This window comes from Coregonus lavaretus (genome assembly GCF_964263955.1).
Source record: "Coregonus lavaretus genome assembly, contig: HAP1_SCAFFOLD_1981, whole genome shotgun sequence".
Lineage (NCBI taxonomy): Eukaryota > Metazoa > Chordata > Actinopteri > Salmoniformes > Salmonidae > Coregonus > Coregonus lavaretus.
In genome coordinates, this window is record NW_028159117.1 from 31,425 (window position 1) to 58,421 (window position 26,997).

General features: G+C 44.6%; 2 protein-coding genes across 2 annotated transcripts in view; one reads left to right on the forward strand and one right to left on the reverse strand.

The window, feature by feature from the left end:
* Positions 1-635: 635 nt before the first annotated feature.
* On the reverse strand, positions 636-2,279 carry ost4 (oligosaccharyltransferase complex subunit 4 (non-catalytic)). Its single transcript, XM_084197527.1, has 3 exons — positions 2,191-2,279; positions 1,109-1,256; positions 636-761 (listed from the first exon to the last, which is right to left on the reverse strand). Exon 2 carries the CDS (start codon positions 1,253-1,255, stop codon positions 1,142-1,144), a length of 114 nt encoding a protein of 37 aa, XP_084053653.1. The 5' UTR covers position 1,256; positions 2,191-2,279; the 3' UTR covers positions 636-761; positions 1,109-1,141.
* Positions 2,280-2,664: 385 nt separating this feature from the next.
* Positions 2,665-26,997, forward strand: part of selenoi (selenoprotein I) — a 39,178-nt gene continuing 14,845 nt past the window's right edge. The window contains exons 1-5 of the mRNA XM_084197528.1: positions 2,665-2,955; positions 10,077-10,145; positions 13,507-13,615; positions 14,923-14,997; positions 19,246-19,508. Coding sequence (XP_084053654.1) covers positions 2,899-2,955; positions 10,077-10,145; positions 13,507-13,615; positions 14,923-14,997; positions 19,246-19,508 — 573 coding nt within the window. The 5' untranslated portion in view covers positions 2,665-2,898. The remainder of the gene's footprint in view (positions 2,956-10,076; positions 10,146-13,506; positions 13,616-14,922; positions 14,998-19,245; positions 19,509-26,997) is intronic.

Genomic DNA, 26,997 nt, shown 5'->3' on the forward strand with positions numbered 1-26,997 from the left:
ATGGGGCAGAACCATTGTCTTCAACAGATAGATAGTACAGAACCATTGTCTTCAACAGATGTTTAACCATCCACGCAGACGGACGCCATCTGATGTAAAACCATAGAATACGTTGGCAGACAGCTCTTAGACATGTTCTGTATAGTTACTGAATACATGTTGGCAGACAGCTCTGAGACATGTTCTGTATAGTTACTGAATACATGTTGGCAGACAGCTCTGAGACATGTTCTGTATAGTTACTGAATACATGTTGGCAGACAGCTCTGAGACATGTTCTGTATAGTTACTGAATACATGTTGGCAGACAGCTCTGAGACATGTTCTGTATAGTTACTGAATACATGTTGGCAGACAGCTCTGAGACATGTTCTGTATAGAGTACACGGTGGTGGAAATTAAGATAGCTGACATTTTTCAGACCAGACTAGTAGAAAATGTTTGTCTTCTCAAATATACCATGGCACAGATTTTGGACCCAAGCTAGTAGGAATTGTGGTCTAGAAGCCCGGCTGGCCAAAATCCTTAAATTCCATACCTGAGTGTTCATATTTGGTGATATTTCATATTTGTATTTAATGTTTGTGTCAAAATGAACAAGGCTTTCTAGTCAATCACCACACACTAAACTGACAGGCGTTTGGAGAGGCATTTTATTAGAAAACACTCCTGTACAGAATGAGGCTGGGGGAGACAGACAGTGCTAATGCAAGAAGAGGTATGGCATCTCACTGCTACTATCTCTGGTCCTCTTCAGCCACCTGTGAGGAGAGAGAAGAGGTCAAGTGAGTCACATCATCAGTGCCAAATGGCACCCTATTCCCTATATTTGACCCTATGGGCCTTGGTCAATAGTAGTGCACTAAATACTAAATAGGGTGCCATTTGGGACGAAGCCACAGACTGACAGGACGGTTAGAACACTATTACAGGTAAACTGATACCAATATCTGTTTCCAGAACCTTCCATGCCTGACTAGGAGGGTTACTCACCCCTTTCTTCAGACCGTATTTAGCTCTCCCTTACCCCATCGCTCACCTCAATCTCTCCCCCCCACACACCACCCACCCACCCACCCAACTCCTCCTTCTCACCGCACCCCCTCACCTCCATCTCTCCTCCTTTCTGGACAAAGCAGTTCTACTCCAGTTTCTTGGGGTTGTTGACAGCTACGTAGTGATATAGAACCACCAGCAGGAACAGAGACACACCCAACATGTTGGCGAAGATGGCTAGCTGCACGTCAGTCACCATTCTGGAGGGGGACACACATAACATCACCATTCTGGAGGGGGACACACATAACATCACCATTCTGGAGGGGGACACATAATATCACCATTCTGGAGGGGGACACACATAACATCACCATTCTGGAGGGGGACACATAATATCACCATTCTGGAGGGGGACACACATAACATCACCATTCTGGAGGGGGACACATAATATCACCATTCTGGAGGGGGACACACATAACATTATAATGTTGGATCAGATAGGATGATACACCACGGTCACTATAAGTTACAGTGGGAGTGGGACCTCACATGGGTGTGTATTCATTACTGAAACAGTTTACTGTTTAAGAACCAAACGGAAGCAAAATAAACGGGGAGAGTCTACCTATAAGAAACGGGGAGAGTCTACCTATAAGAAACGGGGAGAGTCTACCTATAAGAAACGGGGAGAGTCTACCTATAAGAAACGGGGAGAGTCTACCTGAATTTGTACAATAGAAACTCTCGTTTGGGTTTTCCGTTTCGAGTAAACTGTTTCTGTTGCGAAACTTTTTACAACAGAATCGGCGTAATGATTACACCCCTGGTCATCCATGAGAGGCAAGGAACTGACTCAACTAGCCATCTACTTACCTACCTGCCATTCCTTCATTGACATTGGACAACAACTAGCTAGCTAGCTAACTAACGACCTAACGTTAGCTGCACCTGGATGGTTGGCCGCCTAGTCAATGGCACATTATCAATAGATTTTTTTTTAAATCACATGATTATGGCTATCCTAATTTTTAGACACAGGTAGCTTCTGATCTCACGTTGGTGAGCAGCATCCTTAGCCAACGTTACACACAGAAAAACACGATAGGAAATCGGATAGGAAGGCATCACCTACTATGGCAAAATAATACGACTACATTTCAGCAAAAAAAGAAACAATACAATCCTTACGTTATTCCTTGTCGATGTGTGTTTTAGTCGGTTACAGATTCAGTTTGGCTTTCTAATGTGTGACACTTTCCTTGGTTTTCAGTCCTCTCGCTTCCGGCTAGCACAGAGGGCCACGTCAACGTAATGAGAGGGGAGGAGCCACGTCAACGTAATGAGAGGGGAGGAGCCACGTCAACGTAACGAGAAGGAAGGAGCCACGTCAACGTAACAAGAGGGGAGGAGCCGTAGGAACGGCATTCATAGAGCGGCTCATGTCGTAACATGGGCTGGGTTCGTCTATCTACTCCGATTTCACAGCACTCTCGTCTCAGTGTGCCAGAGCTCAGAATAACTGATGAATTTACGAACACACCCCATGATTTCTAACAAAAACTGGGATACAAGGGACGACTCAAAATCCCTTATGAATATTTTAGTAGATAATCTTAATCTAGAATTTCATAATTGAAAATAAATAAATAATTTAGATTTGATACAGGTGGTTGGTCCTCCTCACCAGAGGGGGCGGTAGTGGTGTCCGGCTGCAGGGGACCGGAGGGAGAGGAGTGGCCGAGCTGGATCTGTCGCCTGGCCGGCGTGAGGTGTAGCTGGTTAGCAAACTAGCTAGATGGTGCTTCGCTGCTGCGGTACACGGAACAGAGATCGGAGAGGGCAATAGCTAATGTTCAGATAGCTAGCTAGTTAGAGTAGATCCTGTGAGTTGCCGCCATGGCTCTGTACGAATATGTCAGTCGGGATCAACTGTCGGGCTTCGACAAGTACAAGGTAACGTTAAGAGAGACTGCTCTTCTAGCTAGTGGTTGACAAAGCGTGTAGCTGTTAGCATGCTAACCTGGTTAGCTAGTGTTTGATGTTAAGTAACACCACCATCATTATCGGGTGCTGAACATTCTGGGAAATTCATTTATCTAACGTCAGCTCATATGGTTGGTTTCATATTGTAACTGGCATAGACAAACTGGTTGTCTATTATTCGCTCTGACCGATAAGCGACCTGTCAACATCGGCTAACGTGACGTTAGCTAACTAGTTAGCTAGGTAGAAAGCGCCCGCTTCCCCTCGGGTTAGCCCGGCCACCCGCTAGTGGGCTTTACGGAGCTCCTGTCGTCTGGGCTTGATACACACTCGTGGCCCCCGGCGACCGGTTCGTAATAATACATTCTCCATTCAGGCTGTAAAGACTTTTCCTCCTTAACTCTATTTAATGGCGAGAAGGCGGAAAAAACTGGGAAAATATGCCTACTTTCTTTGAAACATTAATTTCCACAACCATTTCCCACCAGAATACTACTTCCTGATTAGCCAAGTATGGATAGCTGCAGCCCAATATGACGACCGGAGTATGGGCGAGCTGGTGTGTCGAAAGGAGTGGGTTATTGAAAAGCGAATCAGGTAATTGGGCAGATTTGTTGGCACTCAATGACGTTTTGCGTGGCAGATTGGGCTGCTCGACGAGTTGATAACTAATATTGATAACCATCTAGATGTCACCTTAATACAAAGTCTACTACTCAATGGGTAGGGCAGGGCATGAACGGCAACACCGGGACACAGTGCCCTTCGCTCCTACTTGACAAGAACTAATGACCGGCAACGGCGTGGGAAGAAGCTACCTAACAGTAGCAGCCAATATTAGGGTGGCAGTCACAGTACGCACGCATACAATGCATGAAGCAACAGTACACCCATCATAAATACTTTTAATCAAAAATAAACAATCTTCCGTTTTATAACTGAAAATGTACTCCAAACTCTCGCGGTATGTTGCGTGGTAAGAATAGGAAGGCCCCCCAGCCGACCCCTCGGCGCCCCACAGTTTGGGAGGCACTGGTCAAACCTATGGCAGAGCGCTTTCGACACGCCCACTACTTTCCTTTCGACACGCCCACTCGCCCATACTCCGGTCGCCATATTGGGATGCAGCTATCCCCTTGAGGAGGAGTCTACTGTGTCCTGAGGTGAATTGACCATACATTTTCTGTATTCAGGGTTCGCTCAAACATCGTTTTAAGCTTTGTTTTGCTATTGACAGTTACAACTGATTTTGGGATTGTATATCGATTTGCTCTCCATAAATGTCATCTGATTAATTAATTTCAGTCTCTGAATTGTTTAATCAAACTTTTTTTCCGTCAGCTCCTGATATCAGGGCGTAAAAACTACAATCTGTCTCCTGAATTAACCTAGTCTGCATGTGCAACCAGCTGGCACACATTTGCACTAGGCCCAGCTTGTTTTTCCCTGGCTTAACTAGCTGGCCCTGGCTTAACTAGCTGGCCCTGGCTTAACTAGCTGGCCCTGGCTTAACTAGCTGGCCCTGGCTTAACTAGCTGGCCCTGGCTTAACTAGCTGGCCCTGGCTTAACTAGCGGGCCCTGGCTTAACTAGCGGGCCCTGGCTAAACTAGCTGTCCCTGGCTTAACTAGCTGTCCCTGGCTTAACTAGCTGTCCCTGGCTTAACTAGCGGGCCCTGGTTTAACTAGCTGGCCCTGGCTTAACTAGCTGGCCCTGGCTAAACTAGCTGGCTAGTTGAACAATGGTCGTTTTTGTCCTCATTGCCAAACTTCATAAATACTGCACCCTCAACTTCAAAACTAATTTTTCTAGTTATACAATCATAAACTTGAAAATGATGTATTGTTTTGTTGAATAGTCATTACTGGTTCGAGATATGTCGACAGATGATGGTGGCGAAGAATATAATTGTTCCTTAACGTGGATCCAAGTTCAGTTTTGAGATATGTATACAGTCTTGTACCCTTAATCTTCTTTCAACTGACTGTCGTATTTGTTGATTAAATCAGACTTTATTCATATAATGAGTAATCCAGGAATGTCACAAGTTAATTGACACGAGAAAATAGCAACTACGGATCGCAATGACTACAATGAATGGCTAATTACTTCCTGACACTAAGGGTCCACAGAGCTCCTCCTCCTCACCACTCCATATCGAGGATGAGTTGAGTTTTCATAACTGGTCGCGGTATTTGCTAGCAACAACATTGAGTCACCATCAGTCGATGAAAAACGTTTATCGAATACAACCAGACCTTTTCCAAATTTGTGTTACTCAACTCAGCGAGAATATTCATGTGCCAATTCATTCTCAGCATAAGTAGTATGAGCAACACAAATTAGGAGAAAGTCAGTGGTTGTATTCAATAAAAGTTTTTGTTAAAGTATGAATGTGAGCACCCCGCGTAAGGACCGCGTTTGGACAGGGATGAGTCGAGAAACCTGCCGATTTTCCTCCAAAGCATGTAATGTCACTATTGCAAAGCTATTCGATATTACAGAGAACAAGTTAATTATCTCACTTCTCTAAATGTTTTTTAAATGTTGTGCTATACTTATTGTTGACGAAATTCATGCTACTGTTGGGTTTTAGAGCTAGCGCCCAATAGACTCCTTGAAGGAGAGCGCTCCTTGACCCAGAATCGGTACACACTTACCCAATGGGCGTTAATACGATTCCAATGAAGTTTCCCATCTCCTCAAAAGTACAGAGCCTTCAGAAAGTATTCAGACCCCTTGACTTATTCCCCATGTTGTTGTGTTCCAGCCTGAATTCAAAATGGATTAAATGGCTTTTTTTCCTCACCCATCTACACACAATACCCCATAATGACAAGTGAAAATATATTTTTTTGTGTGTGTGCAAATGTATTGAAAATGAAATACAGAAATATCTCATTTACATAAGTATTCACACCCCTGAGTTAATACATGTTAGAATCACCTTTGGCAGTGATTACAGCTGTGAGTCTTTCTGGGTAAGTCTTTAAGAGCTTTCCACACCTGGATTGTAAAATATTTGCCCATTATTCTTTTACAAATTTTCAAACTCTGTCAAATTGGTTGTTATCATTGCTGGACAACCATTTTCAGGTCTTGCTATAGATTCTGAAGCAGATTTAAGACAAAACTGTAACTCGGCCACTCAGGAACGTTCAGTGTCTTCTTGGTAAGCAACTCCAGTGTAGATTTGGCCTTGTGTTTTAGGTTATTGTCCTGCTGAAAGGTGAATTCATCTCCCAGTGTTTGGTGGAAAGCAGACTGAACCATGTTTTCCTCTAGGATTTTGCCTGTGCTTAGCTTCATTCCATTTATTTTTTATCCTGAAAAACTCCCCAGTCCTTAATGATTACAAGCATAATCATAACATGATGCAGCCACCACTATGCTTGAACATATGGAGAGTGGTACTCAGTAATCTATTGGATTTGCCACAAACATAACACTTTGTATTCAGGACAAAAAGTGCATTTCTTTGCCACATATTTTGCAGTATGACTTTAGTGTCTTGTTGCAAACAGGATGCATCTTTTGGAATATTTGTTATCCTCTATGGGCTTCCTTCTTTTCACTCTGTCATTTAGGTTAGTATTGTGGAGTAACTACAATGTTGTTGATCCATCCTCAGTTTTCTCCTATCACAGCCATTAAACTCTGTAACTGTTTTAAAGTCACCATTGGCCTCATGGTGAAATCCCTGAGCGGTTTCCTTCCTCTCCGGCAACTGAGTTAGGAAGGACGCCTGTATCTTTGTAGTGACTGGGTGTATTGATACACCATCCAAAGTGTAATTAATAACTTCACCATGCCCAAAGGGATATTCAATGTCTGCAGATTTTTTTTTTTTTTAACCCATCTACCAATAGGTGACCTTCTTTGCGAGGCATTGGAAAACCTCCCTGATCTTTGTGCTTGAATCTGTGTTTGAAATTCACTGCTTTACTGAGGGACATTACATATAATTGTATGTGTGGGTTACAGAGATGAGGTAGTCATTCAAAAATCATGTTAAACTCTGTTATTGCACCAAAGTGAGTCCATGCAACTTATGTGACTTGATAAGCATATTTTTACTCCTGAACTTATTTAGGCTTGCCTTAACAATGGGGTTGAATATTTGACTCAAGACATTTCAGCTTTTCAATTTTAATTAATTTAACTTTTCGAAAAACATAATTCCACTTTGACATTATGGGGTATTGTGTGTAGGCAAGTGACAAAAAATATAAATGTTATCCATTTCAAATTCATGCTGTAACACAACATGTGGAAAAAGTCAAGGGGTGTGAATACTTTCTGAAGGCATTGTCTATCAAAACAGCAGCTGCCACCGAGCGTTTCTATTGGACAAATTCAGGTAGGTCCTTCCCTGTTTTGTTCAGTTTGCTTCCGTTTAAGATTTTTTTTTAGTGTTGTAGTTACTGATAGGTCTGGTTTATAAGGGGAACAACTCTGTTAGATAGTGTTGTGGTTACTGATAGGTCTGGTTTATAAGGGGAACAACTCTGTTAGATAGTGTTGTGGTTACTGATAGGTCTGGTTTATAAGGGGAACAACTCTTAGTTAGATAGATAGTGTTGTGGTTACTGATAGGTCTGGTTTATAAGGGGAACAACTCTTAGTTAGATAGATAGTGTTGTGGTTACTGATAGGTCTGGTTTATAAGGGGAACAACTCTTAGTTAGATAGATAGTGTTGTGGTTACTGATAGGTCTGGTTTATAAGGGGAACAACTCTTAGTTAGATAGATAGTGTTGTGGTTACTGATAGGTCTGGTTTATAAGGGGAACAACTCTTAGTTAGATAGATAGTGTTGTGGTTACTGATAGGTCTGGTTTATAAGGGGAACAACTCTGTTAGATAGTGTTGTGGTTACTGATAGGTCTGGTTTATAAGGGGAACAACTCTGTTAGATAGTGTTGTGGTTACTGATAGGTCTGGTTTATAAGGGGAACAACTCTGTTAGATAGTGTTGTGGTTACTGATAGGTCTGGTTTATAAGGGGAACAACTCTGTTAGATAGTGTTGTGGTTACTGATAGGTCTGGTTTATAAGGGGAACAACTCTGTTAGATAGTGTTGTGGTTACTGATAGGTCTGGTTTATAAGGGGAACAACTCTGTTAGATAGTGTTGTGGTTACTGATAGGTCTGGTTTATAAGGGGAACAACTCTGTTAGATAGTGTTGTAGTTACTGATAGGTCTGGTTTATAAGGGGAACAACTCTTAGTTAGATAGATAGTGTTGTGGTTACTGATAGGTCTGGTTTATAAGGGGAACAACTCTTAGTTAGATAGATAGTGTTGTGGTTACTGATAGGTCTGGTTTATAAGGGGAACAACTCTTAGTTAGATAGATAGTGTTGTGGTTACTGATAGGTCTGGTTTATAAGGGGAACAACTCTTAGTTAGATAGATAGTGTTGTGGTTACTGATAGGTCTGGTTTATAAGGGGAACAACTCTTAGTTAGATAGATAGTGTTGTGGTTACTGATAGGTCTGGTTTATAAGGGGAACAACTCTGTTAGATAGTGTTGTGGTTACTGATAGGTCTGGTTTATAAGGGGAACAACTCTTAGTTAGATAGATAGTGTTGTGGTTACTGATAGGTCTGGTTTATAAGGGGAACAACTCTTAGTTAGATAGATCGTGTTGCGGTTACTGATAGGTCTGGTTTATAAGGGGAACAACTCTTAGTTAGATAGATAGTGTTGTGGGTTACTGATAGGTCTGGTTTATAAGGGGAACAACTCTTAGTTAGATAGATAGTGTTGTGGTTACTGATAGGTCTGGTTTATAAGGGGAACAACTCTGTTAGATAGATAGTGTTGTAGTTACTGATAGGTCTGGTTTATAAGGGGAACAACTCTTAGTTAGATAGATAGTGTTGTGGTTACTGAAAGGTCTGGTTTATAAGGGGAACAACTCTTAGTTAGATAAATAGTGTTGTGGTTACTGATAGGTCTGGTTACTGATAGGTCTGGTTTATAACCCACATGGGGTCCAAAGTCACGCTCTTGTTGTGACACCGCACACTCAGACAGTGGCAGACAGTCTCCAGTCATGTTGATGACAGAGAGAGCGAGCCAGGGTGAGGTAGAGGGACAGAGACAGTGGCAGACAGTCTCCAGTCATGTTGATGACAGAGAGAGCGAGCCAGGGTGAGGTAGAGGGACAGAGACAGTGGCAGACAGTCTCCAGTCATGTTGATGACAGAGAGAGCGAGCCAGGGTGAGGTAGAGGGACAGAGGAGACAGTGGCAGACAGTCTCCAGTCATGTTGATGACAGAGAGAGCGAGCCAGGGTGAGGTAGAGGGACAGAGACAGTGGCAGACAGTCTCCAGTCATGTTGATGACAGAGAGAGCGAGCCAGGGTGAGATAGAGGGACAGAGACAGTGGCAGACAGTCTCCAGTCATGTTGATGTCAGAGAGAGCGAGCCAGGGTGAGGTAGAGGGACAGAGACAGTGGCAGACAGTCTCCAGTCATGTTGATGACAGAGAGAGCGAGCCAGGGTGAGGTAGAGGGACAGAGACAGTGGCAGACAGTCTCCAGTCATGTTGATGACAGAGAGAGCGAGCCAGGGTGAGGTAGAGGGACAGAGACAGTGGCAGACAGTCTCCAGTCCTGTTGATGACAGAGAGAGAGAGCCAGGGTGAGGTAGAGGGACAGAGACAGTGGCAGACAGTCTCCAGTCATGTTGATGACAGAGAGAGAGAGCCAGGGTGCGGTAGAGTGACAGAGACAGTGATAGAATACAGGGAAGAAGCCTGGTCTGATCTCCCACTGGGGCTCTCAGCACCAACCTGTTTGTGTGTCTGTACGTATATATATATATATATATGGTCCACTGAACATTACATGGCTCTGTTCAACATGAGGCAAACAAATAACTAATATGAAGCAACAATCCTCCATTCACTCCTTTCCTCCTCCTTTCTTTCTCTTCCTCTCCTCTCCTCCTCTCCTCTCCTCTCCTCTCCTCTCCTCTCCTCTCCTCTCCTCTCCTCTCCTCTCCTCTCCTCTCCTCTCCTCTCCTCTCCTCTCCTCTCCTCTCCTCTCCTCTCCTCTCCTCTCCTCTCCTCTCTCCAGTATAGTGCGGTGGATTCCAACCCCCTGTCAGTCTACGTCATGCACCCCTTCTGGAACTCAGTAGTCAAGGTGAGGACACGCACGCACACAGGTTATTGTGACTATGACGACAGTGTGTATTTTATGATAATGAGGTCTGTCTGCATCATTAATGAGGTTTCCACTGTCTGCTGAGATACAATAAAGTCGATCCTCTCTCTACCTCTACCCTTCTATCTCTCTCTCTCTATCTCTATCCCTCTCTCTCTCTGTCTCTATCTCTATCTCTCTCTCTCTCTCTCTCTCTCTCTCTGTCTATCTCTCTCTCTCTATCTCTATCCCTCTCTCTCTCTCTCTCGCTCTCTCTGTCTCTCTGTCTCTCTGTCTCTCTGTCTCTCTGTCTCTGTCTCTCTCTTTATTGGCATGGAAACCTATGTTTACATCGCATAAGCAAATTGGATAGACAAGAAACCAAAGGGAAATAAACAAGGGAAACATTAGTAAACATTACACTCACAAAAGTTTTCAAAGAATATAGACATTTCAATTGGCTATTTACAGTGTTGTAACAATGTGCAAGTAGATTTAGTATGAAAGAGAAAATAAATAGATAAATATATGTTGTATTTACAATGTGCCACTGGTTGCCCTTTTCTCAATGCAACGGGCCACAAATCTTTCTGCTTTGACTGCACATTTCACCTAACAGATATGGGAGTCTATCAATGTTTGATTTTTTTTCTAATTCTTTGTGGTCTGTGTAATCTGAGGGAAATATGTGTCTCTAATATGGTCATACATTTGGCAGGAGTTTAGGAAGTGCAGCTCAGTTTCCACCTCATTTTGTGGGCAGTGGGCACATAGCCTGTCTTCTCTTGAGAGCCAGGTCTGCCTACGGCGGCCTTTCTCAATAGCAAGGCTATGCTCACTGAGTCTGTACATAGTCAAAGCTTTCCTTAAGTTTGGGTCAGTCACAGTGGTCAGGTATTCTGCCACTGTGTACTCTCTGTTTAGGGCCAGATAGCATTCCAATTTGCTCTGTGTTTTGGTTGATTCTTTCCAGTGTGTCAAATAGTTATATTTTTGCTTTCTCATAATTTGGTTTGGTCTAAATGTGTTGCTGTCCTGAGGTCTGTTTATGTTTGTGAACAGAGCCCCAGGACCATCTGGCTGAGGGGACTCTTCTCCAGGTTAATCTCTCTGTAGGTGATGGCTTTGTGGTGGGGTCTGCTAAATGGCATATTATTATTATTATTATTATTATTATTATGTGTGGGCATCGCTTCCTTTTAGGTGGTTGTAGAAATTAACAGCTCTTTTCTGGATTTTGATAATTAGTGGGTGTGGTCCTAATCCTGCTCTGCATGCATTGTTTGGGTTTTTGCATTGTACACAAAGTATATTTTTGCAGAATTCTGCATGCAGAGTCTCAATTGGGTGTTTGTCCCATTTTGTAAATATTTTGGGTTGGTGAGTGGACCCCAGACCTCACAGCCATAGAGGGCAATGGGTTCGATAACTGATTCAAGTATTTTTAGCCAGATCCTAATTTGGATGTTGAGTTTATGTTCCTTTTTGAGCTGTCAGATCGTTCACAGCCCTGTGGAAGTTACCTGTGGTGTTGATGTTTAGGCCGAGGTAGGTGTAATTCTTTGTGTGCTCTAAGGCAACAGTGTCTAGATATCATTTGTTGTCTTGGCTAGCTGACCCATTATTTTTGTCTTACTGAGATTTACTGTCAGGGCCCAGGTCTGACGGAATCTGTGCAGAAGATCTAGGTGCTGCTGTAGGCCCTCCTTGGTCGGTGACAGAAGCACCAGATCATCAGCAAACAGTAAACATTTGACTTTAGAGTCTAGTAGGGTGAGGCCGGGTGCTGCAGACTTCTAGTGCCCTCACCAATTAATTGATATATATGTGGTCCTCTGTAGCTCAGTTGGTAGAGCATGGCGCTTGTAACGCCAGGGTAGTGGGTTCGATCCCCGGGACCACCCATACGTAAAAATGTATGCACACATGACTGTAAGTCGCTTTGGATAAAAGCGTCTGCTAAATGGCATATTATTATTATTATATTATTGTTATGTTGAAGAAGGTGGTGCCCTAGCCAATTCGTTGATATATATGTTGAAGAAGGTGGGGCTTAAGTTGCATCCCTGTCTCACCCCACGGCCCTGTGGAAAGAAAATGTATGTTTTTTGCCTATTTTAACCGCACACTTGTTGTTTGTGTATATTGATTTTATGTCATATGCTTCCCCCCAACCCCACTTTCCATCAATTTCTTTGTCAATTAGGGTGTGCAGGGTGAATACGTGGTCTGTCGTACGGTATTTTGGTAAGAAGCCAATTTGACATATGCTCAGGACATTGTTTTCACTGAGGAAATGTTGGAGTCTGCTGTTGATGATACTGCAGTGGATTTCTCTGAGATTGCTGCTGATGCATATTCCACTGTAATTATTGGGGTCAAATTTGTCTCCACTTTTGTGGATTGGGGTGATCAGGGCTTGGTTCCAAATATTGGGGAAGATGCTGAGGATGATGTTGAAGAGCTTAAGAATAGGCAGTTGGAATTTGTGGTCTGTATATTTTATCGTTTCATATCAGATACCATCAACATCACAGTCCTTTTTGGATTGGAGAGTTTGTATTTTGTCCTGTAGCTCATCCAACGTAATTGGAGAATCCAGTGGGTTCTGGTACTTTAATAGCTGATTCTAAGTTTAGTATATTATCATGTATATGTTTTGTTAAATGTTTTGTTATATGGCCGAAAAGATTGGAGAAGTGGTGTATCCATACATCTCCATTTTGGATAGATAACTCTTCATGTTGTTGTTTGTTTAGTGTGTTCCGAATTTCCCAGAAGTGATTTGATTCTATGGATTTCTTCAACCACAATGAGCTGATTTCTGACGTTCCTTCTTTTACCGTAGTGTATTTCTGTATTGTTTTAGTGATTCAGGCTCAGGTTTTCTAGGTCTCTATGTTTTTGATTGGATAGGTTTCTCAATTTCTTTCTTAGGTTTTTGCATTCTTCATCAAACCATTTATCATTGTTAGTTGTCTTAGGTTTTCTGCCGGAATAAAAATTTGATATGTTAGTTGATAGGTCAAATATATTGTTCAGGCTTCCTACTGCTAAGTTTACAGCTTCACTATTGCAGGAAAACATTTTGTCCAGGAAATTGTGTAGGAGGGATTGTATTTGTTGTTAGCCAATAGTTTTTTGGTAGGTTTCTACACTACCTTCCATCTATAGCATTTCTTAATAGTATGCAGGGGTGAGCTGTAGGTGTACCTACCATAGGAGTCTCCTCGAAGCCTACCATTGACTATGTACAGACCCAGCGTGCGACAGAGCTGCAGGAGTTGTGACCCATTTTTGTTGATGCCCAGGTGGTTAGCGCTTAACCTCTCTCTGTCTCTCTGTCTCTCCTCTCCTCCAGGTGATGCCCAGGTGGTTAGCTCCTAACCTCATCACCTTCACTGGCTTCATGTTCCTGGTCTTCAACTTCCTCATGCTCTCCTTCTACGACTACCACTTTGATGCATCCGGTACGCCACCCGCCTGCCGTATATGTGTGCCTGCCGTATATGTGGACACCCCTTCAAATTAGTGGATTCAGCTTTTTCAGCCACACCCGTTGCTGACAGGTTTATAAAATCGAGCACACAGCCATGCAATCTCCATAGACAAACATTGACAGTAGAATGGCCTTACTGAAGAGCTCAGTGAGTTTCAACGTGGCACCGTCATAGGATGCCAGCTTTCCAACAAGTCAGTTCATGACATTTCTGGCCTTCTGGAGTAGCCCCGGTCAACTGTAAGTGCTGTTACTGTGAAGTGGAAACGTCTAGGAGCAACAACAGCTCAGCCGTGAATTGGTAGGCCACACAAGGGCTGAAGCGCTTAGCGCGTAAAAATAGTCTGTCCTTGGTTGCAACACTCACTACCTAGTTCCAAACTGCCTCTGGAAGCAACGTCAGCACAAGAACTGTTCGTCGGGAGCTTCATGAAATGGGTTTCCATGGCCGAGCAGCCGCACACAAGCCTAAGATCACCATGCGCAATGCCATGCGTCGGTTGGAGTGGTGTAAAGCTTGCCGCCATTGGAGCAAAATGCTACCTGCCCCAATGCATAGTGCCAACTGTGAAGTTTGGTGCAGGAGGAATAATGGTCTGGGGTTGTTTTTCATGGTTAGGGCTAGGCCCCTTAGTTCCAATGAAGGGAAATCTTAACGCTACAGCATACAACAACGTTCTAGATGATTCTATGCTTCCAACTTTGTGGCAACAGTTTGGGGAAGGCCCTTTCCTGTTTCAGCATGACAATGTGCCCGTTCACAAAGCGAGGTCCATATAGAAATGGTTTGTCGAAATCGTTGTGGAAGAACTTGACTGGCCTGTACAGAGCCCTGACCTCAACCCCATCGAACACCTTTGGGATGAATTGGAACGCCGACTGCGAGCCAGGCCTAATCGCCCAACATCAGTGCCCAACCTCACTAATGCTCTTGTGGCTGAATGGAAGCAAGTCCCCTCAGCAATGTTCCAACATCTAGTGGAAAGCCTTCCCAGAAGAGTGGAGGCTGTTATAGCAACAAAGGGGGGACCAACTCCATATTAATGCCCATGATTTTTGATGAGCTGTTTGGCGAGCAGGTGTCCACAACATTTTGGTCATGCAGTGTAGATGTTTTATTATTGTTAAATACACTTACAATTGGCTCAGAACAGAAAAAATATGTGATTGTTTTTTAAACACATGTATTTCGACTATACGAGTACACAACATTTTGGTCATGCAGTGTATGTAAATGTATGTTTGCACAAAGTAACTGATGTTTGTGTTTTGTCTCAGCTGAAGGACAAACACACGTGCCGAGCTGGGTTTGGGTCGCTGCAGGACTCTCCAACTTCCTGGCGTATACACTGGGTGAGTACTAGGTACACTAGGTACAGGGCCTTGCAGAAGTTTTCATCCCCCTTGGCTTTTTTCCTATTTTGTTGCATTACAACCTGTAATTTAAATGGATTTTATTTGGATTTCATGTAATGGACGTACACAAAATTGGTGAAGTGAAATGAAAAAAATTCTAATAAATAAATAATGGTAAAGTGGTGCATATATATATATATATATATATATATATATATATATATATATATATATATATATATATATATATATATATATATATATATATATATATATATATATATATATATAGTTACAGTGAGGGAAAAAAGTATTTGATCCCCTGCTGATTTTGTATGTTTGCCCACTGACAAAGACATGATCAGTCTATAATTTTAATGGTAGGTTTATTTGAACAGTGAGAGACAGAATAACAACAAAAAAATCCAGATAAACGCATGTCAAAAATGTTATAAATTGATTTGAATTTTAATGAGATGCTGTAGAGGGCATCCTGTAGAGGGCATCCTGTTTAGTCTCAATACCGTAACTTACTTAGGCCTACAGTGGGGGAAAAAAGTATTTAGTCAGCCACCAATTGTGCAAGTTCTCCCACTTAAAAAGATGAGAGAGGCCTGTAATTTTCATCATAGGTACACGTCAACTATGACAGACAAAATGAGAAAACAAATTCCAGAAAATCACATTGTAGGATTTTTTATGAATTTATTTGCAAATTATGGTGGAAAAAAAGTATTTGGTCACCTACAAACAAGCAAGATTTCTGGCTCACACAGACTTGTAACTTCTTCTTTAAAAGGCTCCTCTGTCCTCCACTCGTTACCTTTATTAATGACACCTATTTGAACTTGTTATCAGTATAAAAGACACCTGTCCACAACCTCAAACAGTCACACTCCAAACTCCACTATGGCCAAGACCAAAGAGCTGTCAAAGGACACCAGAAACAAAATTGTAGACCTGCACCAGGCTGGGAAGACTGAATCTGCAATAGGTAAGCAGCTTGGTTTGAAGAAATCAACTGTGGGAGCAATTATTAGGAAATGGAAGACATGGAAGACATACAAGACCACTGATAATCTCCCTCGATCTGGGGCTCCACGCAAGATCTCACCCCGTGGGGTCAAAATGATCACAAGAACGGTGAGCAAAAATCCCAGAACCACACGGGGGGACCTAGTGAATGACCTGCAGAGAGCTGGGACCAAAGTAACAAAGCCTACCATCAGTAACACACTACGCCGCTAGGGACTCAAATCCTGCAGTGCCAGACGTGTCCCCCTGCTTAAGCCAGTACATGTCCAGGCCCGTCTGAAGTTTGCTAGAGTGCATTTGGATGATCCAGAAGAGGATTGGGAGAATGTCATATGGTCAGATGAAACCAAAATATAACTTTTTGGTAAAAACTCAACTCGTCGTGTTTGGAGGACAAAGAATGCTGAGTTGCATCCAAAGAACACCATACCTACTGTGAAGCATGGGGGTGGAAACATCATGCTTTGGGGCTGTTTTTCTGCAAAGGGACCAGGACGACTGATCCGTGTAAAGGAAAGAATGAATGGGGCCATGTATCGTGAGATTTTGAGTGAAAACCTCCTTCCATCAGCAAGGGCATTGAAGATGAAACGTGGCTGGGTCTTTCAGCATGACAATGATCCCAAACACACCGCCCGGGCAATGAAGGAGTGGCTTCGTAAGAAGCATTTCAAGGTCCTGGAGTGGCCTAGCCAGTCTCCAGATCTCAACCCCATAGAAAATCTTTGGAGGGAGTTGAAAGTCCGTGTTGCCCAGCGACAGCCCCAAAACATCACTGCTCTAGAGGAGATCTGCATCGAGGAATGGGCCAAAATACCAACAACAGTGTGTGAAAACCTTGTGAAGACTTACAGAAAACGTTTGACCTGTGTCATTGCCAACAAAGGGTATATAACAAAGTATTGAGAAACTTTTGTTATTGACCAAATACTTATTTTCCACCGTAATTTGCAAAGAAATTCATTAAAAATCCTACAATGTGATTTTCTGGATTTTTTTTCTTCTCATTTTGTCTGTCATAGTTGACGTGTACCTATGATGAAAATTACATGCCTCTCTCATCTTTTTAAGTGGGAGAACTTGCACAATCGGTGGCTGACTAAATACTTTTTTTCCCCACTGTATATTTCAATACTTCTATAGGCTACTGTATTTATTATTTTTTTACTGTATCAATTAATCATTAATTTATTAATGTCATCACACAGCATACAAGTCATTCATTATTTGAAATGCAATCAAGCATTTTAGTTTTAAAACAAAATAAAGGCGAGACTTGAATAATTAGCTTAAACAATAAATAAACCGTTCCATTTTTGGAAATTGCATTAATGAAATAATCTGTTTTTAGTCTTCCCTGTAATAAACTTTACAACAGACTCTGGTACGCTTATAATTTATTTATTGTTTACGTTGTTCCAAACGGTCCGAAAAATGATATAGTGGAGCACATAATCTAACAGCACCTGTTTGGAGCAGATAATATAGAGCAGAGCTAACAGCACCTGTTTAGAGCAGAGCTAACAGCACCTGTTTGGAGCAGAGCTAACAGCACCTGTTTGGAGCACATAATATACAGCAGAGCTAACAGCACCTGTTTGGAGCAGAGCTAACAGCACCTGTTTGGAGCAGAGCTAACAGCACCTGTTTGGAGCACATAATATACAGCAGAGCTAACAGCACCTGTTTGGAGCAGAGCTAACAGCACCTGTTTGGAGCAGAGCTAACAGCACCTGTTTGGAGCAGAGCTAACAGCACCTGTTTGGAGCAGAGCTAACAGCACCTGTTTGGAGCAGAGCTAACAGCACCTGTTTGGAGCAGAGCTAACAGCACCTGTTTGGAGCAGAGCTAACAGCACCTGTTTGGAGCAGAGCTAACAGCACCTGTTTGGAGCAGAGCTAACAGCACCTGTTTGGAGCAGAGCTAACAGCACCTGTTTGGAGCAGAGCTAACAGCACCTGTTTGGAGCAGAGCTAACAGCACCTGTTTGGAGCAGAGCTAACAGCACCTGTTTGGAGCAGAGCTAACAGCACCTGTTTGGAGCAGAGCTAACAGCACCTGTTTGGAGCAGAGCTAACAGCACCTGTTTGGAGCAGAGCTAACAGCACCTGTTTGGAGCAGAGCTAACAGCACCTGTTTGGAGCAGAGCTAACAGCACCTGTTTGGAGCAGAGCTAACAGCACCTGTTTGGAGCAGAGCTGCTCCTTACCTTAATGTTCTTGATCTCCAGTATTAGTCAACTAGTCACATTTTATCCCACACATCTGAATTCCCCTTTACCTCCTGAGCAACCTGTAAATATTCCCCCGTCTCGAGTTAATTTGTCACGTCCTCTGCATCCATTTAGCTGTCAATGCGTTACGGTGTCCAGAGTTTGTTTGTGGCCAATTTATTGATGTGATTATAATGTTCCTCTTGGTCACGTAATGTAAAGACAGCAAGGGTTGAGGGAATGTTTTTCCTAAACAAATGAGGGATTTCGGTAACAGAACTTTTCAGTCAGAAATGGCTGTAATCATGTTGCAGCCTCAGCAACACGGGCTGTTGATGTTCTGTGGTGGTCGCTGCAGCAGGGAGGAGAGAGAGACAACAGGTGCTAGTCAAAGTCACTCGCTGTCATTTTCTTTGTTACACAGCGCAGCAAATCTGGCACAATCAAATCAATTGCAGTCGGACTCCCTCTAGTCATTTGTGTGTCTTAATTATTTAATCAAACAGTGCACTTAAAGCATCAGATAAGGTCAGTGCATATAGTTGATTTGATTAAAACACATAGGATGTCTATATATGGAAAAAATACACACCAAAACAGACGACTCTCAGTCGACCAATATTTTTTTGGGTCAGAGACAGCCCTACTGCAGTGTCCATTAATTGTCCAAATTTCCGCTGTAGTATACGTCATTCCCAAACATATGAAATCGTGAAAATGACCAGCTCTCTCTCTCTCTCTCTCTCTCTCTCTCTCTCTCTCTCTCTCTCTCTCTCTCTCTCTCTCTCTCTCTCTCTCTCTCTCTCTCTCTCTCTCTCTCTCTCTCTCTCTCTCTCTCTCTCTCTCTCTCTCTCTCTCTCTCTCTCTCTCTCTCTCTCTCTCTCTCTCTCTCTCTCTCTCTCTCTCTCTCTCTCTCTCTCTCTCTCTCTCTCTCTCTCTCTCTCTCTCTCTCTCTCTCTCTCTCTCTCTCTCTCTCTCTCTCTCTCTCTCTTATAAAGACGGTGTGGATGGTAAGCAGGCGAGGCGTACTAACTCCTCCACACCACTGGGGGAGCTGTTTGACCACGGCCTGGACAGCTGGGCCTGTGTGTTCTTCGTGGCCACTGTCTACTCCATATTTGGGCGTGGAGAGAGCGGTGTGGGCGTGGCCACGTTGTACTACATCCTGTGGGTGGTCCTGTTCTCATTCATCCTGTCTCACTGGGAGAAATACAACACAGGAATCCTCTTCCTGCCCTGGGGCTATGACATCAGCCAAGTGGTGAGTAGGACACACTGCATACACATCTATCCCTCATCCTTCTGTCTACCCCTGTCTCACTCTGTCCCTCTCCGTCTCTGTCTCTCTCTCCGTCTCTGTCTCTCTCTCTGTCTCCATCTCTCTCTCTGCCTCTGTCTCAAATCAAATTGTATTTGCCACATGCGCCGAATACAACAGGTGTAGACATTACAGTGAAATGCTTACTTACAAGCCCTTAACCAACAATGCAGTTTTTAAGAAAAGAGAAAAAATAGATAAGTAAAAAGATAGATAATTAAAAAATTGCAAATAATTAAAGAGCAGCAGTAAAATAAAATAACAGTAGGGAGGCTATATACAGGGGGTCCCGGTACAGAGTCAATGTGCAGGGGCACCAGTTAGTCAAGGTAATTGGGGTAATATGTACATGTAGGTAGAGTTAAAGTGACTATGCATATATAATAAACAGAGTAGCAGCAGCGTAAAAGAGGCGGGTGGGGGGGCAGTGCATATAGTCCGGGTAGCCAGTGCATATAGTCCGGGTAGCCATGAATTAGCTGTTCAGGAGTCTTATGGCTTGGGGGTAGAAGCTGTTAAGAAGCCTTTTGGACCTAGACTTGGCGCTCCGGTACAGCTTGCCGTGCGGTAGCAGAGAGAACAGTCTATGACTAGGGTGGCTGGAGTCTTTGACAATTTTTAGGGCCTTCCTCTGTCACTGCCTGGTATAGAGTCCTGGATGGCAGGAAGCTTGGCCCCAGTGATGTACTGGGCCGTACGCACTACCCTCTGTAGTGCCTTATGGTCGGATGCCGAGCAGTTGCCATACCAGGCGGTGATGCAACCAGTCAGGATGCTCTCGATGGTGCAGCTGTAGAACTTTTTGAGGATCTGAGGACCCATGCCAAATCTTTTCAGTCTCCTGAGGGGGAATAGGCTTTGTCGTGCCCTCTTCACAACTGTCTTGGTGTGTTTGGACCATGATGGTTTGTTGGTGATGTGGACACCAAGGAACTTGAAGCTCTCAATCTGTTCCACTACAGCCCCGTCGATGAGAATGGGGGCGTGCTCGGTCCTCTTCTTTTTCCTGTAGTCCACAATCATCTCCTTTGTCTTGGTCACGTTGAGGGAGAGGTTGTTATCCTGGCACCACACGGCCAGGTCTCTGACCTCCTCCCTATAGGCTGTCTCATCGTTGTCGGTGATCAGGCCTACCACTGTTGTGTCGTCGGCAAACTTAATGATGGTGCTGGAGTCGTGCCTGGCCATGCAGTCATGGGTGAACAGAGAGTACAGGAGGGGACTAAGCACGCACCCCTGAGGAGCCCCTGTGTTGAGGATCAGCGTGGCAGATGTGTTGTTACCTACCCTTACCACCTGGGGCGGCCCGTCAGGAAGTCCATGATCTAATTGCAGAGGGAGGTGTTTAGTCCCAGGATCCTTAGCTTATTGATAACTTTTGAGGGCACTATGGTGTTGAACGCTGAGCTGTAGTCAATGAATAGCATTCTCACATAGGTGTTCCTCTTGTCCAGGTGGGAAAGGGCAGTGTGGAGTGTAATAGAGATTGCATCATCTTTGGATATGTTGGGGTGGTATGCAAATTGGAGTGGGTCTAGGGTTTCTGGGATAATGGTGTTGATGTGAGCCATGACCAGCCTTTCAAAGCACTTCATGGCTACAAACGTGAGTGCTACGGGCCGGTAGTCATTTAGGCAGGTTATCTTAGTGTTCTTGGGCACTGGGACTATGGTGGTCTGCTTGAAACATGTTGGTATTACAGACTCAGTCAGGGACATGTTGGAAATGTCAGTGAAGACACTTGCAAGTTGGTCAGCGCATGCTCGGAGTACACGTCCTGGTAATCCGTCTGGACCTGCGGCCTTGTGAATGTTGACCTGCTTAAAAGTCTTACTCATGTCGGCTATGGAGAGCGTGATCACATAGTCATCCAGAACAGCTGATGCTCTCATGCATGCTTCAGTATTGCTTGCCTTGAAGCAGCATAGATGTGATTTAGCTCGTCTGGTAGGCTTGTGTCACTGGGCAGCTCGCGGCTGTGATTCCCTTTGTAGTCTGTAATAGTTTGCAAGCCCTGCCACATCCGACGAGCATCAGAGCCGGTGTAGTACGATTCAATCTTAGTCCTGTATTGACTCTTTGCCTGTTTGATTGTTCGTCGGAGGGCATAGCGGGATTTCTTATAAGCTTCCGGGTTAGAGTCCCGCTCCTTGAAAGCGGCAGCTCTACCCTTTAGCTCAGTGCGGATGTTTCCTGTAATCCATGGCTTCTGGTTGGGGTATGTACGTACGGTCACTGTGGGCATGACGTCATCGATGCACTTATTGATGAAGCCAGTGACTGTTGTGGTGTACTCCTCAATGCTATCGGAAGAATCCCGGAACATATTCCAGTCTGTGCTAGCAAAGCAGTCCTGTAGCTTAGCATCTGCGTCATCTGTCCACTTCCTTATTAACCGAGTCACTGCTGCTTCCTGCTTTAGTTTTTGCTTATAAGCAGGAATCAGGAGGATAGAGTTATGGTCAGATTTGCCTAATATAGGGCGAGGGAGAGATGCGTCTCTGTGTGTGGAGTAAAGGTGGTCTAGAATTTTTTTCCCTCTGGTTGCACATTTAACATGCTGGTAGAAATTAGGTAGAACGGATTTAAGTTTCCCTGCATTAAAGTCCCCGGCCACTAGGAGCGCTGCCTCTGGATGAGCGTTTTCCTGTTTACTTATGGCCTCATTGAGTGCAATCTTAGTGCCAGCATCGGGTTGTGGTGGTAAATAGACAGCTACGAAAAATATAGATGAAAACTCTCTTGGTAAATAGTGTGGTCCACAGCTTATCATGAGATACTCTACTTCAGGCGAGCAAAACCTTGAGACTTCCTTAGTATTCGATTTTATGCACCAGCTGTTGTTTACAAATATACACAGACCGCCACCCCTTGTCTTACCGGAGTCAGCCGTTCTATCCTGCCGATGTAGCGTATATCCCGCTAGCTGTATGTTATCCATGGTGGTCCTCTGTAGCTCAGCTGGTAGAGCACGGCGCTTGTAATGCCAGGGTAGTGGGTTCGATCCCCGGGACCACCCATACACAAAAATGTATGCACGCATGACTGTAAGTCGCTTTGGATAAAAGCGTCTGCTAAATGGCATATTATGTCGTCGTTCAGCCACGACTCGGTGAAACATAGGATATTACAGTTTTTAATGTCCCGTTGGTAGGATAACCGTAATGTTAGGTCATCCAATTTATTATCCAATGATTGAAGATTGGCTAATAGGATTGATGGAAGAGGCAGTTTACTCGCTCGCCGTCGGATCCTTACAAGGCACCCCGACCTACGTCCACGATATCTCCGTCTCTTTCTCATGCGAATGACGGGGATTTGTGCCTTGTCGGGTGTCTGTAGGATATCCTTTGCGTCCGACTTGTTGAAGAAAAAACTTTGTCCAATACGAGGTGAGTAATCGCTGTCCTGATATCCAGAAGCTCTTTTTGGTCATAAGGGACGGTGGCAGAAACAATTGTATGTAATGTAATGTAATGTACAGAATAAATTACAAATAACTGTAAAAAACACACATAATAGTACAATTGGCGTGTACATTTACACTTATGTCATTTAGCAGACGCTCTTATCCAGAGCGACTTACAAATAGGTGCATTCACCTTATAGCCAGTGGGATCACCTCTTTACAATGTATTTTTTAATTTTTTCTATTTTTTGTGTTTGGGTTGGGGTAAGGGGGGGATAGAAGGATTACTTTATCCTATCCCAGGTATTCCTTAAAGAGGTGGGGTTTCAAATGTCTCCGGAAGGTGGTGAGTGACTCCGCTGTCCTGGCGTCGTGAGGGAGCTTGTTCCACCATTGGGGTGCCAGAGCAGCGAACAGTTTTGACTGGGCTGAGCGGGAACTATGCTTCCGCAGAGGTAGGGGAGCCAGCAGGCCAGAGGTGGATGAACGCAATGCCCTCGTTTGGGTGTAGGGACTGATCAGAGCCTGAAGGTACGGAGGTGCCGTTCCCCTCACAGCTCCGTAGGCAAGCACCATGGTCTTGTAGCAGATGCGAGCTTCAACTGGAAGCCAGTGGAGTGTGCGGAGGAGCGGGGTGACGTGAGAACTTGGGAAGGTTGAACATCAGACGGGCTGCGGCGTTCTGGATGAGTTGTAGAGGTTTAATGGCACTAGCAGGGAGCCCAGCCAACAGCGAGTTGCAGTAATCCAGACGGGAGATGACAAGTGCCTGGATTAGGACCTGTGCTGCTTCCTGTGTAAGGCAGGGTCGTACTCTCCGAATGTTGTAGAGCATGAACCTACAGGATCGGGTCACCGCCTTGATGTTAGTGGAGAACGACAGGGTGTTGTCCAGGGTCACGCCAAGGCTCTTCGCACTCTGGGAGGAGGACACAACGGAGTTGTCAACCGTGATGGCGAGATCATGGAACAGGCAGTCCTTCCCCGGGAGGAAGAGCAGCTCCGTCTTGCCAAGGTTCAGCTTGAGGTGGTGATCCGTCATCCATACTGATATGTCTGCCAGACATGCAGAGATGCGATTCGCCACCTAGTTATCAGAAGGCCTCTCCGAGTGCCTCTCCTCCGCCGGCGATGTTTTGGGTCAGCTGCTGGAATCAGTTCAATTGCCCTGGGGAGAGCATACAAAGGATCTGCATCGTGTACCTGACTCCGACGAGAATGGCGGCCTCGCGACTAGCTCTTAGAAAACTTTGCAGTATTTTCTTTTTTTATATATAATTTTTTACATTATTAGCTCAGAAAGTGTTTTTTATCATTACATACAGCCGGGAAAAACTATTGGATATCAGAGCAGCGGTAACTCACCAGCATTACGACCAGGAATATGACTTTCCCGATGCAGATCCTTTGTTTGCTCTCCCCGGGGCAATTGAACTGATTCCAGCAGCTGACCCAAAACATCGCCGGCGGAGGAGAGGCACTCGGAACGGCCTGCTGGTTCAACTTAGGAGGCGCGCACACCACCCACCACTTCCAAGTATATTACTCGCTAATGTTCAGTCTCTAGTTAACAAGCTCGACGAGCTCCGGGCAAGGACTTCTTTCCAGAGAGACATCAAGTCCTGTAACATACTTTGTTTCACGGAAACATGGCTCTCTGGGTATATTCTGTCGAAATCGGTCCAGCCAGATGGGTTCTCAGTTCATCGCGCAGACAGGAATAAATATCTCTTCGGGAAGCAGAAGGGCGGAGGTGTGTGTTTCATGATTAACAACTCATGGTGTAATTGTAACAACATACAGGAACTCGAGTCCTTGTGTTCACCCGACCTAGAATACCTCACAATCAAATGCCGACCGTATTATCTCCCAAGAGAATTCTCTCCGGTTATAGTCACGGCCGTGTATATCCCCCCTCAAGCCGATACCACGACAGCCCTCAAAGAACTTCACTGGACTTTATGCAAACTGGAAACCACATATCCTGAGGCTGCATTTATTGTAGCCGGGGATTTTAACAAAGCAAATTTGAGGACTAGGCTGCCGAAGTTATATCAACATATCGACTGTTGTGCTCACGCTGCTAAAATCCTCGACCATTGCTATTCGCACTTCCGGGATGGTTATAAGGCCCTCCCCCGCCCTCCTCTCGGCAAATCTGACCACGACTCCATTTTGCTCCTCCCTTCCTATAGACAGAAACTCAAACAGGAAGTACCCGTGCTAAGGACTACTCAACACTGGTCTGACAAATCGAAATCCACACTTCAAGATTGTTTTGATGAAGCAGACTGGGATATTTGACGAATACACGGATACAGTGACTGAGTTTATTAGGAAGTTTATAGGATGTTATTATGTTGTGGCCACTGAGACTATTAAAACCTACCCTAACCAGAAACCGTGGATAGATGGCAGCATTCGCGCAAAACTGAAAGTGCGAACCTCCGCAATTCAACGGCTCAGGCACAAGACGTATGTGGCAGGGTCTACAGACAATCAAGGACTACAATAGAATAACCAGCCACGTCGCCGACACGTCTCGCTTCCAGACAAGCTAAACACCTTCTTCGCCCGCTTTGAGGATAACACAGTGTCACTGACGAGGCCCACTACCAAGGACAGTGGCCTCTCCTCCGTGGCCGATGTAATACATTTAAGCATGTTAACCCCCGCAAGGCTGCCGGCCCAGACGGCATCCCTAGCCGTGTCCTCAGAGCATGCGCAGACCAGCTGGCTGGTGTGTTTACGGACATTTTCAATCTCTCCCTTTCCCAGTCATGCAATCGCCATCACACTGTTCACTGCCCTATCCCATCTGGACAAGAGGAATACCTATGTAAGAATGCTGTTCATTGACTATAGCTCAGCATTCAACACCATAGTACCCTCCAAGCTAATCATTAAGCTCGAGGCTCTGGATCTGAACCCCGCCCTGTGCAACTGGGTCCTGGACTTCCTGATGGGCCGCCCCCAGGTGGTGAAGGTAGGAAACAACATCTCCACTTCGCTGATCCTCAACACTGGGGCCCCACAAGGGTGCGTGCTCAGCCCCCTCCTGTACTCCCTGTTCACCCATGACTGCGTGGCCACGCACGCCTCCAACACAATCATCAAGTTTGCAGACGATACAACAGTAGTAAGCTTGATTTCCAACAATGATGAGACAGCCTACAGGGAGGAGGTGAGGGCTCTGGGAGTGTGGTGCCAGGACAATAACCTCTCACTCAACGTCAACAAAACAAAGGAGATGATCGTGGACTTCAGGAAACAGCAGAGGGTGCACCCCCCCTATCCACATTGACGGGACCGCAGTGGAGAAGGTGGAAAGCTTCAAGATCCTTGGCGTACACATCACTCACACGCAGACAGTGTGGTGAAGAAGGTGCAACAGAGCCTCTTCAACCTCAGGAGGCTGAAGAAATTTGTCTTGGCACCTAAAAGCCTCAAAAACATTTACAGATGCACAATTCAAATCAAATTGTATTGGTCACATGCGCCGAATACAACAGGTGCAGACATTACAGTGAAATGCTTACATACAGCCCTTAACCAACAGTGCATTTATTTTTAACAAAAAAAGTACAAATAAAACAACAACAAAAAAATGTGTTGAGAAAAAAAGAGCAGAAGTAAAATAAAATAACAGTAGGGAGGCTATATATACAGGGGGGTACCGGTGCAGAGTCAATGTGCGGGGGCACCGGCTAGTTGAGGTAGTTGAAGTAATAGGTACATGTGGGTAGAGTTAAAGTGACTATGCATAAATAATTAACAGAGTAGCAGCAGCGTAAAAAGGATGGGGTGGGGGGGCAGTGCAAATAGTCCGCGTAGCCATGATTAGCTGTTCAGGAGTCTTATGGCTTGGGGGTAGAAGCTGTTGAGAAGTCTTTTGGACCTAGACTTGGCACTCCGGTACCGCTTGCCGTGCGGAAGCAGAGAGAACAGTCTATGACTAGGGTGGCTGGAGTCTTTGACAATTTTGAGGGCCTTCCTCTGACACCGCCTGGTATAGAGGTCCTG

Bases quoted from the DNA above. Each gene is read 5' to 3' on its own strand.
- ost4 (XM_084197527.1), bottom strand. From the start codon at position 1,255: ATGGTGACTGACGTGCAGCTAGCCATCTTCGCCAACATGTTGGGTGTG.